Source organism: Solanum lycopersicum, chromosome 5, assembly GCF_036512215.1.
Source record: "Solanum lycopersicum chromosome 5, SLM_r2.1".
NCBI classification, from domain to species: domain Eukaryota; kingdom Viridiplantae; phylum Streptophyta; class Magnoliopsida; order Solanales; family Solanaceae; genus Solanum; species Solanum lycopersicum.
Window position 1 is genome coordinate 36,391,586 of NC_090804.1, and position 13,119 is coordinate 36,404,704.

Genomic DNA, 13,119 nt, shown 5'->3' on the forward strand with positions numbered 1-13,119 from the left:
TTAAATGGTTTTATTCTGTGTGAGTCAAGTATTCAGAATATCGTATGTATTTATGAATGTTATGTATTATGTTTAAAAATGCTTCAAGATTAATTTAAAAGTTTCACTAAACAATTTAAGGCCTATGACCACACTAAATCTTAGCGACACTTGAAAAGAATTGCCTAAAATATTTTTGGGAACACTTTGAAGATGTAGCCTAAAATTTTTACTTTTGGAAACAATAATATTGGCAAGACTTGTAAAGTGTACCCTTTAATGGTATAGTCTATACTTTATAAGCGTTTTCATAATATTGAATAAATGGATAAAATTATTTATATATATGGACATACTTTTAAAGGGTCCTATTTTTATAATTGTAAAAACATCACTTTAGAAATGTGGCCTAAAATATTTCACTAAAACATTAGATCCTCTCTAGTATTTTCTACTCTCCCTCCCATTTTATTTGCCAAAAAAATAATTGATAAAACATTATTAAAAACATTCCTATATGAGAATTAGAAAACAAATTTGGGCTTAGAGTAGAACACAACGCTAGCTAGTTCCATCCTATCTGAAAAATCCACACGATTTCTTTTATCCAGAACATCAAATCAACGACTAGATACTGAACATCGAAGAGAGGAAGCTGGAGACTGAAAAGCTGAGCTGAAAATCGGAGGAGCTGAACTGATTCTATTCTCCAAAATCGGAGGATTTGAAAATTAGAGGACCTAAGCTGAGCAGATGTTGACGAACGAGGGATCGATCGAGGAACTGAAGAACGTATGTTGAAGAATATACCTCAAGCTGAAGACCATACGCTCCAGCTTCTAGTTATAGACAAAGAACATACCTCAAGCTAAAGAACATACGCACTAGTTGAAGAACAGATGCTTTAGCTGAATCTGAAGAACGTACCTACAACTGAAGAACATATGCTCCAAGCTTTGCTAGTGTAAGTTGTTCTTTTCTCCAAGTAAAAAAATGTGGTTTCACTTGCAGATTTCCGTCAAAATTGATTACAGATTCCTTGTTGAAGATCAAAGATCTGAAAAAAATATTTTCGTTAAATAAGTTGTTCTTTTTGAAGAAACCTTACCCCAAAACACAAAGCAGGTTCGTGTAAGTTGCTTTTAAGTAAAGACAGAGTAAAGACACAAACACTTATTGAATTAAAAACCTTCCTCACTCAAGGAAGAAAAAACCTCGTTTTATTAATTTAACTATAAGATTTTGTGATTACAACTCAATAATCAAAAGTCTTATCTCTACTACTCCCTCGATTGACTTCAATCGATCTCTCCAAAAGGCCAAACCCACCTTTTGTTACAACTCTTACTAACACTCAACACTACAAAGAGCAAAACCCACCCTTTGTACAATAAACTGTAATCTACAATTAAGAACAAAAACAAGACAAATAGTTCTACACAATAAAAACCTTCTCACACAACAATGTTTTGACCGTAGCAATCCTATCAATCTTGAAGACCTCAAGTTGATGAATAATTCTCTCTTGTTCTCTGCGTGAAGTCATGTGCTTTTCTTCTGCCTCGTACACTTCTTATAGAGTTTTTGCCTTGTACAATCCTTCCTGATAAGGTTAAATTAGAATCCTTATTATACACAACTTCCTTCCTTAATAATATATTTAAGGTTTTCCTTATTTGTATTAACTTGTACCTTTAATATATTATTTTGACTTTGACAAATAACTCTATTTTACTTGATCTTGGACTCTAGCTTGACTTCTTTTGCTGCATACATTTGCTACTGTTCTTTGTACTTTTTGTCTATCATCAAAATGAATTATCGATTCTATCACATTCTATCATATTCCCTCTTTTTGATGAAGACAAACGTGTATGCGCAAATAACTCTTCCCCCTTCCGACGAATCAAAAAGAAACCAACAGCGGCTAATCAACACTAATCAATATCCATAGCAACAAAATACGCCCAGCCAGTTGAGCAATATAAATTGTTCTGGCAACAAAACAAGGAGCAACAATACAGAGTGAAACCAACTAAGAGAACCAGGTTCAAATAACATGCTTTATCACTATGGAGGTTGACCAGGCTTCGTTGAAGCATAAGCAAGCATATCAAAAACACTGTCAACTCTTGCATTGTTAGCAAGTTGCTGCTGCACCAATTGATCCTTCAACCTCTGTATTTCAGCATTTGAGGAATCAAGCTCAGCACGTAACTTCTGGTTGTCTGATTTAAGAGAGGCGTTCTTTTCTTCAGCTACTTTAAGTTCCCTAAGTAACTGAGCAACAGGACCAGATGTACGTGGAGACGTAGTTGCAACCTGCTCCGACTCCATAGGAATGCCACAATCAGCAAGGATAGTTTCAGTGAACATATCTGCGCGAGTTAAGATCCTGCCTTCTCCCAATGGTACTTCAAAAGCATCAAACACTGTAGTCAACATGTTTCCAAAAGCTAACTGATGAGAACCTAACTTAGGATCCATTATTCTAGCAAGATGTTTAATAATCAGTCTAGGCCAATCAATGCGCTCTTTGAACTCAAGTGCATTCATAAGTCCCATGTATCTTATGGAGGCAATGTGACGTTGGTGACCTTGAGGCAGTATCACCTTATGAACTATCTCAAAAAGAAGTTTATGCAAAGATCGCATTATTCACATTAAAACAGTTTGAGCCCTAGAATTGACTCTACCTTGAGAGAATCGGGCTGGCAGACTAGAATACTCATCAAAACCCCAATTGTACTCATTTATCCCCACAGATGGTATATGCAAGATTTCCCCAAGCTTGGTTGCATCAAACACAATGTCAACCCCCTTTACAATAGAAGACACCACATCTCCTTCTAGGATTACCAAGTTCGTATAGAAATCGACCACTTCCTTTTCATAAATCAAACTAGGTTCTAGAAATAACTCCTCCCACCCCTGAAACCTTAGGAGTTCACAAACCTGCTTCACTATATCCATTGAAAGTATATCAGGGTGAAAGGTTCTACCCCTAAGCACTGATTTGGTTTGGAAGTACTTTTTCCTTCCCACTTTTTGTAATTTATCTGCATTTCTTTTCGCAGATTTTGATTTGGATTGAAGAGTAGATGAATGTTTAGCCTAAGACATAGCATCAGTATCAGAATCAAGATCCATTAGGGAGACTGATGAAGGAACAGGAGACTTTTACCCAATCGGCGACACTTTACCCCAGATGTTGCATCATAAGTTGGCTTGACCACATGCGCACTCCTTGTTACTGGCTTGTGTGGACAAGCCTGTTTGACTGCAATGTGCTCTCTTGGCCGCCTTGGTTATGTAGGGTGAAGGGAACTCAAAAGAATATCATCATGGATTGGAGATAGTGGTGGGTTTTGAGGAGTGGTTTGGTGAGATAGTGAAGGAGGGGGAATGTTTGGGACAGTGGTTGTGGGAGATTGTCGGTTTGGTAAAAGTGTGGTTTCATGGACCGGTGATACTGGGGTTTCTTGGACTGGTGATGGGGGAGATTCGATGATGGGTTGTGGTGGGGAGTCTGTAACGACAGGTGAAGATGCTCCTTTAACAAGTGATGGTGAAGAGGTTACTTGTGGTGGTGGAGATGTTGTTTTTGGTGGTGGAGATGGAGTGTTTAGTGGTGGTGATGGAGCTTTTGGTTGTGGTTATGGAGTTTTTAGTGGTGGTGATGGAGCTTTTTGTGGTGGTGTGGTTGGGAGTTGGCTTTCTTCCCCAAGATTGGGCACAACATCAACAACTGGGTTCTCTACCCCCTAAGAATATGCACTATCAGACGAGCTTTCGTATCAGAGTAAGCAACAAGTGGATTAGTCATGGTGATGGAAGGGTTTTTGGTTTCTTGGTTTTCTGAAGAATGAAGATGAGAGAAAGTTGGTTGCTAGTTTAGAGAGAGTGCTTTATGGGGAACGGTTTTGATGTTGTAATCAAGGGTTTGGGGTAATTATGGGGGATTGAAATCGAGGAGACGTGCGCTGTGACGGTTGCTCCTGCTTGTCAGAGAGGGGGTATGGGAGAGAGAAGATGTAATTGATTTCCCCCAAATTTTTTTTTTAAATTTAACTTTTTTTTTAAATACCCTTTTTTTTAAATGTAAAGATTATGTAGAACCATCTTGACTGAACCTGGTTTATACCTCATTAGAACTTGGTTGGGCATAGTTCATTCTAAGAAGATGAGCCCTAACTCAAGTCTATTTTTCTGAAATGACTCTCTTCCTAGTGGCTTGGTGAAGATATCAGCAACTTGATTCTCAGTTTTGCAGAACTACATCATTATGTTTCCTTTTTCAACATTATCACGAACAAAGTTATGTCTAACTTCTATGTTTTTGGTTCTCTTGTGTTGAACTGGGTTTTTGACCATGTTTATAGCACTTGTGTTATCAGATAGAATAGGAATACAACCTATTCCTATACCAAAGTCTTTTAGCTGCTGTTCTATCCAAAGAAATTGGGCAAAACATGAAGCAGCTGCAACATACTTAGTTCAGTAGATAGAGCCACTGAATTTTGTTTTCTTGTTGCCCAGGATATTAAACATGGTCCTAAAAAGTGTGCCATCCCAGAAGTACTTTTTCTATCAACCATGTGTCTTGCATAATCAGCGTCAGCAAATCCCTTTAGATTAAAAGAGTCACTGGTTGGATACCAGAGAACCAGGTTTATTGTACCTTTCAAATATCTCATGATCCTCTTGACAGCTTTTAGATGTGATTCCTTTGGACAAGACTGAAATCTTGCACATAGACCAACACTAAACAATATATCAGGTCTACTGGCAGTGAGATATAGGAGTGATCCAATCTTACCTCTATATGTAGTGTCATTGAATGGTGAACCTGATTCATCTTTATCAAGGTTTGTTGTTGTCCCAATGGGGGTATCATTTGTCTTAGCTTCATTCATATCATACTTCTTCAGTAATTCCTTGATGTACTTTTGCTGATGAATTGATGTTTCAACTGGAGTTTGCTTAATTTGGAGTCCTAAGAAGAAGTTCAATTCTCCCATCATACTCATCTCAAACTCACTATTCATTAGTTGAGCAAATTCTACTCCTAGTGTGTCATTGGTTCCTCCAAATATGATGTCATCTACATATACTTGGACTATGAACAGATCTTTACCTTGTTTTTAAAGAAATAGTGTATTGTCAATTTTTCCTGTTGTATATCCATGTGTGAGAAGGAAAGTAGACAATCGATCATACCATGCTCTTGGTGCTTATTTTAACCCATAGAGTGCTTTGTCCAATTTATATACATGAGCAGGATATATGGTATTCTCGAAACGTGGAGGTTGTTTTACATACACCTCTTCTTGTAGGTAACCATTTAAAAAGGCACTTTTGACATCCATTTGGTAGAGTTTGAACTCCATGTAAGCAACATATGCAACCAGTATTCTAATTGCCTCAATTCTTGCTACTGGTGCGAAGGTTTCATCATTGTCTATACCTTCTTCGTGGTTGTATCCCTGTACAACTAGCCTAGCTTTGTTGCGCACTATTTGACCTTGCTGATCGAGCTTGTTTCTAAACACCCACCTAGTTCCTATTACTGTTCTATTTTGGGGATTTGGAACCAGGTTCCACACTCTGCTTGTTTCAGATTGGATGAGTTCTTCTTGCATAGAACCAATCCATTCAGAGTCTAGCAATGCTTCCTTTATATTTTTAGGCTCAATCAGGGACACATAGGCAGAGAATGCACACATACTACGTAGTTTGGATCTTGTAGATATACCTAAGTTAAGAGGAGTACGAAGATTTTGCAGAGGGTGAGAGCTTTGATGTATCCAATTATTAGTGGGAATACTTACTAGTTCTTGAGGTGCAGATGAACCAGTTTCATCAGCAGACTTATCTCCTATTTCAGATGTTTTGTGAGATGGTATGGGTTCTTTTTCCCATGTTATTGGGTGTGACGGCTTGGAGCAGGTTCCCACATTTGGTTCATCCTCTGAATTTCCTTCTACTTCACTAGTATGTTCATTAAAGCAAACATGGACACTTTCTTCTACACGGTTTGTTCTTTTATTCAGTACCTTGTAAGCCTTGCTTTGTGATGAGTAGCCTAGAAAAATTCCTTCATCACTCTTGGCATCAAATTTTCCCAAATTGTCTTTGTCATTGTTGTGTATAAAACATACACATCTAAAGGCCCTAAGATGTGCTAGATTTGGTTTTCTTCCTTTTAGTAGCTCATATGGTGTTTTGTTTAACACTGATCTGATCATACATCTATTTATTAAATAGCATCTTGTAATTACTGCTTCAGCCCAATAGAATTTTGGAAGTTTGCTTGAGATTAACATTGTTCTTGCAATTCTTCCAGTGTTCTATTTTTCCTCTCAACAACACCATTTTGTTGTGGTGTTCTAGGTGCTGAGAAGTTATGCTCAATCCCGTTTGTAGTACAAAATTGTAGGAATTGTGAGTTCTCAAACTCCAGTCCATGATCAGATCTAATGCTGATTTTTTCTTGGTTGAATTTCTTCTGAACCATCTTTGCACAAAATTCAAACATAGTGAATGTCTCATCCTTTGTTGCAAGAAACAATGTCCATGTGAATCTTGAGTAGTCATCAACTATTACAAAAACATATCTTTTTCCACCCCTGCTTTGTACACGCATTGGTCAACACAAATCCATGTGAAGCAGTTCAAGTGGCTTAGTAGTACTTACTGTGAACTTTGGTTTGAAGGATGACCGAACCTGTTTTCCTAGAATGCAGGTTCCACATACTTGGTTGTTCTTGAAAACTTTGATTGGCAGTCCCCTAACCAGGTCTTTAGATATGAGCTTGTTTATAGTTGTCATGCTAATGTGTCCCATTCTTGTGTGCCATCGCATGGAGCAATCTGAGACTGCACTTAGATATTTAAGATTATCTTCCTTGGAGTCAACAGTCTTGACTTTGTACACATTCTTGTGTCTCTTTCCTAGTAGAACCAGGTTTCCAGTCACTGAGTTTGTTACTCTGCATTTTTTTCTGTAAAGAGAACGTTGTTTCCTTTAACACATATTTGAGATACGCTCAAAAGATTATGTTGTAGACCATTCACATAATATACGTTCTCAATTGCATGAGTATCCATTGATCCAACCTTTCCAATTCCCTGAATTTGACCACTTTTACCATTACCAAAGGCAATGTTTCCTTCTTTGATGTTCTTGAGTGAGAGGAAGATTCTTTTATATCCAGTTATGTGTCTTGAGCATGCACTATCCAAGTACCATTGTTGCTGCTTCCTCTTCACTTATCCCTGCAATTTATTGTTGGATTTTAGATTTTGGTACCCAAATCCACTTTGATTTAAGCTTAGGGAATGGGTGGATAAAATTTCTTCTGGACCATCTAGGAAGAGACTTGTCTGTAGGGATTTGTTTTTGCTCATTGGGTTTATCATGATGAGGTTTTCTGAAGGATTTCATGTTTTTGTTATGAGTAGTTTGTTTCTTTTGACAATCATGACTTTTATGTCCTACCAGTTCACAGTGCATGCATAAACAGTCTATGTTGGGATATTTTACTTGAGAGCTGGTTCTATCAAAACCTATCCCATGTTTCTCAAATGTGCGATTCTTGTGAATGCTGTCAAGCAGTACGGAGGACCTGGTCCATCTCATTCCATTTTCTGCTTCAGTTTTAGTCAGAAGAAGCTCTTTGGAGAGTGTTTTATTCCTTTTAGTTACCAATTCTAGATTTTTACTTAGTTTGGTATTCTTCGATAAAAGATGAAGATTCTGTTTTTCAAGACTCTTGTTTTCTTCTCATAGTGATTCATAGTCTTCCATTATCAGTTCCCTTTTTGAGTCTATGGTTTTATATGCATCAATGAGAGTGTAGAATAAGGATTCTAGTTCTCTTTTTGAGTATGAGCCTAGATTGTCTTATAAGTGATGAAGACTAACCTTTTCATTTATGTCTTCCTCTTCTTTTTACTCTTCAGAATCTGATCCAGCCATGAGTGCTAGTATGGTTTCTTGTGATCTGCAAGTTTCCTTTTCTTCCTTGGTTTCCACTGCCACAAGGGCAAGAAAGTCATACTCATCTTCTTGTTCTAGTGTAAGAAGAGACTGCTTTTCTGTCTCATCACCCTCAAACTCTTCATCAGATGAATTCCCCATTGCTTCAAAAGCCCTCTTCATTGACATGTCTGCCTCTTGAGTTGTCATTCTTCTGTTTGAGAGGACAAACTTATCCTTTTTGATGTATTTACCTTTCTCAAAGTTTACCTTTTTTTTGCTCTACGGCCCAAAGTGGATAGAATTTGATGAAGTGATCTGGACTCCCACACTTATGACAAACCCAGTCTTTAGTGTTTTCAGATGGTTTTTGAAAAGCTTTCATTTGAAAGGTCTGCCCTCTCTTTAGCATTCTAGTGAACCTTTTAGTTATGAGGGCAATATTTTCATCTTCAAAATCATCTGATGCAGTAGCCTTTAGAACCAGGTTCCTTTCCTTTCTTTTTCCTCCAATTTCCTTTTCTTGGTTTTTCTTAAGTTCGTATGTGATGAGATTACCAATTAACTAATCCATTCCCAGTGAGTCTAGGTCGCGGGCTTTAGTGATAGCCTCGACTTTGCTTTTCCATGTTTCAGGAAGGACACTCAAGAGTTTCCTTACTGCTTTTTTGTTAGGCACTATCTCTCCTAAAGAGTACATCTCATTAATGATGGAGGTGAACCTTGTGTGCATGTCTTGAATAGTCTCTCCTTCTGCCATCCTGAACAGCTCATATTGCCTGGTCAAGTTATCAATTTTAGACTTCTTGACTTGCGTTGTTCCCTCATAATCTGTTCGCATTGTTTCCCATATGGCTTTGGCATCTTGACATGATGAGATTCGATTGGATTCGTCTGGTCCTATGCCACATATCACAATTTTCTTAGCTTTGGCATTGTTTTGAATTGCAAGCTTGTCTTTAACATTCCATTCCTTTCTTTCCTTTGGGATTTTGGTGATTCCATCAGTTGTTATTTTTATAGGTATGGTTGGGCCATCTAGAATTACTCCCCATAGATCACGGTTTTCGCCAATAAGATGGTCCATCATACGATTTTTTCACCATCCATAATATTTGCCATTGAACGGTGGTGGTCGGGTTTGTGAAGCTCCCTCTTGTGGGGTAGGTGGTGCTACCATTGAGTCTTTTCAAGATGTGAATCTTTTAACGAAAAGACCTGCTCTGATACCAATTGAAGAAACCTTACCCCAGAAAACAAACCAGGTTCGTGTAAGTTGCTTTTAAGTAAAGACAGAGTAAAGACACAAACACTTATTGAATTAAAAACCTTCCTCACTCAAGGAAGGAAAAACCTCGTTTCATTAATTCAACTATAAGATTTTTTTGATTACAACTCAATAATCAAAAGTCTTATCTCTACTACTCCCTCGATTGACTTCAATCGATCTCTCCAAAAGGCCAAACCCACCTTTTGTTACAACTCTTACTAACACTCAACCCTACAAAGAGCCAAACCCACCCTTTGTACAATAAACTGTAAACTACAATTAAGAACAAAAACAAGACAAATAGTTCTACACGATAAAAACCTCCTCACTGAAGAATGTTTTGACCGTAGCAATCCTATAAATCTTAAAGACCTCAGGTTGATGAATAATTCTCTCTTGTTCTCTGCGTGTAGTCGTGTGGTTTTCTTCTGCCTCGTACACTTCTTATAGAGTTTTTTCCTTCTACAATCCTTCCTGATAAGGTAAGAAAGTTATGTTTAAACAAGGATTCTTTTTTAGATTAGAATCCTTATTATACAAAACTTCCTTCCTTAATAATATATTTAAGGTTTTCCTTATTTGTATTAACTTGTACCTTTAATATATTATTTTGGCTTTGACAAATAACTCTATTTTACTTGATCTTGGACTCTAGCTTGACTTCTTTTGCTGCGTACATTTGCTACTGTTCTTTGCGCTTTTTGTCTATCATCAAAACAAATTATCGATTTTATCACATTCTATCACTTTTCATCACAAATTCTTTGTTAAAGAGTTGTTCCTTTGAATTTATCTACAAAATGCTTCACATATGAACACGCCTTACGTTTTGGGTTGTCGAAACATGGTTTATAAGGTATGAAATGTTATCTCTAAGAGTCTTAATTATAGCTTTTATGTTTTGATATTCATTTGTATTTTTGAATGTCTGAATTTTAATTTAGGATTTTGATATTGTTGTGTTGTTGATACGAATTGTTAAGTTTTAGGAGTCTAGATAGTTTTTTTATTAGTATAACAACCATGGTCAGGTCTAAGAAACACCCCCAGACCTAATCATTAATAAAATAAGAATTATTCATGGAGGGGTACATATACCTTACCTCCGGTGCTATGGTGGGTAAAGAATTGACGTAACTCCTAAGGTTAGTAAACTCAATCCTATACAATGAGTTGTAAACAAAGACTAAGCACCTAGAGAGGACTCCTCTCTTAATACAAAGATGTTGAGACCTTATAAATTAGGGAGATTCTTCGTTTACAAGAAAAAATTTAAAGAATCTATAACTATTCAAATAACTGTACCTAAGTTAGACATAGTAAATTTGAACAATATGTAAATTGTATGACTCTTTCAGTCTTTCAGTACCATAGGAATGATATAGGCATATGAAAGGCTCTATTGTTTGTGACTTTATAAACTTGTTGGTCGGATGTTGATCTTATTATATATCCTCAAAATGTAAGTTGTACTCCTACATTCCAAGTGTGCATAATATGGTCATTTTCAATGCATGATTGTTCTACATGTGTGTGATTTTGTTTAGCGATTCTCTGCTTGAATATATATGACGACAATCTCTATTCCCACATTATCAGCAACTTGAATTTCCCTTCTTACCAGACTACAACTAGCTGCTTCCTGCAATTAAATATCTGCATATTTTTTCACAGGACTGTGATTGTCTTTATTGGTGCTGAGTGTACTTTACCTCATTCACTTAGCTGCATAGAGTCTTGACTATTAGAGTTTAGGACCTAATGACATGATTATCGCCAATCTGATGTTCATAAACACAAACAAAGCTAAACAAAAATAGTTAAGTTCAGAATGACAAGGAATTGATCTTTCTGAAATGATCATAATGCACAACTACTTGAACTTTCTGTTCCTAATCAATACCAACTTAAAAAATATTTAAGCTGATAGAAGAGAAAAATAGAAACTCCAGAAGATATATTAAACATAGAGGATATCAAGGATGAACTTTATTCCTTTTCAACTTTTTCCTTCTGAAACATTGCATTCCCAACTTCTCCAAATTATAACTTCCTCTCGTTGCTTGTGGTAATTGAGTGGTAGTGTAAATTTTATTACCAATATCATGCTTGTGACTTTTCTTGGTCAGAACATTTGTTGTACTATTGGCCTCTCTATATGTATGAACACATTATATAAATTCACATCGCTTAGCTAGACCTTGAAGTTCCTGCACGTATGTGCAAATCCTTCGATGAAGATCAAAAATCTGCAAAAACCATTTAGGTAGCAATTCAGAATCTGCATCTAAAATAATGTTTTTATATCCACGTTGAATGCACCTGTTAGGCCAAAAACTAGCACCTTGTATTTCATGTTAGTCCCTTTACCTAAAGGTATAGCAAAGGCATAAATAATATCACCATTAGAGTCCCTTCGAATACCTTCCACCCTCTTAATCTTCCCTGGACTTTTCAAAGCATTACCATCAGTATTAAACTTTTATTTAGGAGGGAAAAGTGGGGGTTTTCCATAAAATTCAAATGACTCTAACATGATATTGACCCTTTTCAAGCATGTCCACCACTTCTGATCACTTCACAAGCGACTTAATATATGAACACAATGAATTTAGTATATTAATTTTTTTTTAAGGATCAAGTATTTGACTCTTGTAATAGTAGATCTCTTTCCCCCATACTTAGGTGAACACTTATTATTCCATAAATTTAAACATATTATTATAGGGACTGCTTGATGAATAATCTCATGGACTAAATTTTTCCGTATACTGGTCCACTATTTTAAGAGGCAATTACATAGTGAGCTTTTTTGGAAAAAAAATTGAATGAATTTGAGAAATAATCCAAATATGAGCTGTAAATTCTCTTGAAGAAAGATGTGATTCACCTAATCCCACCCGTGTGAATAATAACAATTGTCAAGATAATTTATTTATTCTCTTGAAGGTTAAATGTACTAGCTGAAGCTAAGTCGATTATCTTTCAAGAATTGAGTTGAAGCTAAGTCGTATTTATCTAAAGAACTTATGAGCTGAAGCTAACACTACCTACTATTTTCATATACCTAAATAGGCTTATATTTGCCTCTCTGTGTATTTAGTACTACTTTTTGCTTCCTTCTTGTATATATATGGAATTTTTTTGTACATGGGTGCTTTACGCTTTGATGAATCTCGAACAAGTGGTGGGGGGACCATGCTGATGTCAATTAGATAACTTATAGGAGACCAAATGTTTTTGTAAAGCTCTTTCCAATAATTGAAACTGAGAACAACAGAAGCTGTAATTTTGTAAGCTACTTACACAATTTCTTCTCTTTCACTTCCAAGGTTTTATTTTAGTGTGATTAAATTTCTATCTGATGTGACATGTAGGTTGGCTTGTTTTGTTAGATTTTGAAACCACAATTTTGAACATGAAATGTTATAAAGGTAACTTGTGAAATTTAATCAGGGAATATAGTTATTACTGTTTGATACTTTGTTGATTGTGAGTAGCAGTTGTATAATTATTCTTTCTAATGACCAAAATTAGTTGCACTGTTCTTGAAGAAAACTATTTATGCCATGCTATTAAGTCATTTTATCTAAAAGCTAACACCTCAAATGTTAGCTTATCGACATTGATTAGCAAAGAATGATGATGTAACAACAAAAAAGTAATAATATTTTTCTGTATTCTTTATCAAAAAAAAAAGGTAATCATATTTGCATATTGAGGTGAAACACCATACTGTATAATAAAACGTTATTGAATAATCTGTAAGTTAAATCTTTGAAGGCTCGATCATTGAAATAGTTTTTGATAAATAGGCGAGATTGATAAATGATACTCACGTAATGACTTATCTTAATTCCCATCTGCTTAATGCAACTTAACATTTAGT

At 36.0% G+C, this 13,119-nt stretch overlaps 3 protein-coding genes across 3 annotated transcripts; 1 reads left to right on the forward strand and 2 right to left on the reverse strand.

Moving 5' to 3' along the window:
• Nucleotides 1-3,384: 3,384 nt before the first annotated feature.
• LOC138348788 (uncharacterized) lies at nucleotides 3,385-3,747 on the forward strand. The gene has a single exon (XM_069298364.1). It carries the CDS (start codon nucleotides 3,385-3,387, stop codon nucleotides 3,745-3,747), a length of 363 nt encoding a protein of 120 aa, XP_069154465.1.
• Nucleotides 3,748-4,427: 680 nt separating this feature from the next.
• LOC138348789 (uncharacterized mitochondrial protein AtMg00240-like) lies at nucleotides 4,428-5,000 on the reverse strand. The gene has a single exon (XM_069298365.1). It carries the CDS (start codon nucleotides 4,998-5,000, stop codon nucleotides 4,428-4,430), a length of 573 nt encoding a protein of 190 aa, XP_069154466.1.
• Nucleotides 5,001-8,525: 3,525 nt separating this feature from the next.
• LOC138348790 (uncharacterized) lies at nucleotides 8,526-9,047 on the reverse strand. The gene has a single exon (XM_069298366.1). The coding sequence runs from the start codon at nucleotides 9,045-9,047 to the stop codon at nucleotides 8,526-8,528; it is 522 nt and encodes a 173-aa protein (XP_069154467.1).
• Between the last annotated feature and the right edge of the window lie 4,072 nt (nucleotides 9,048-13,119).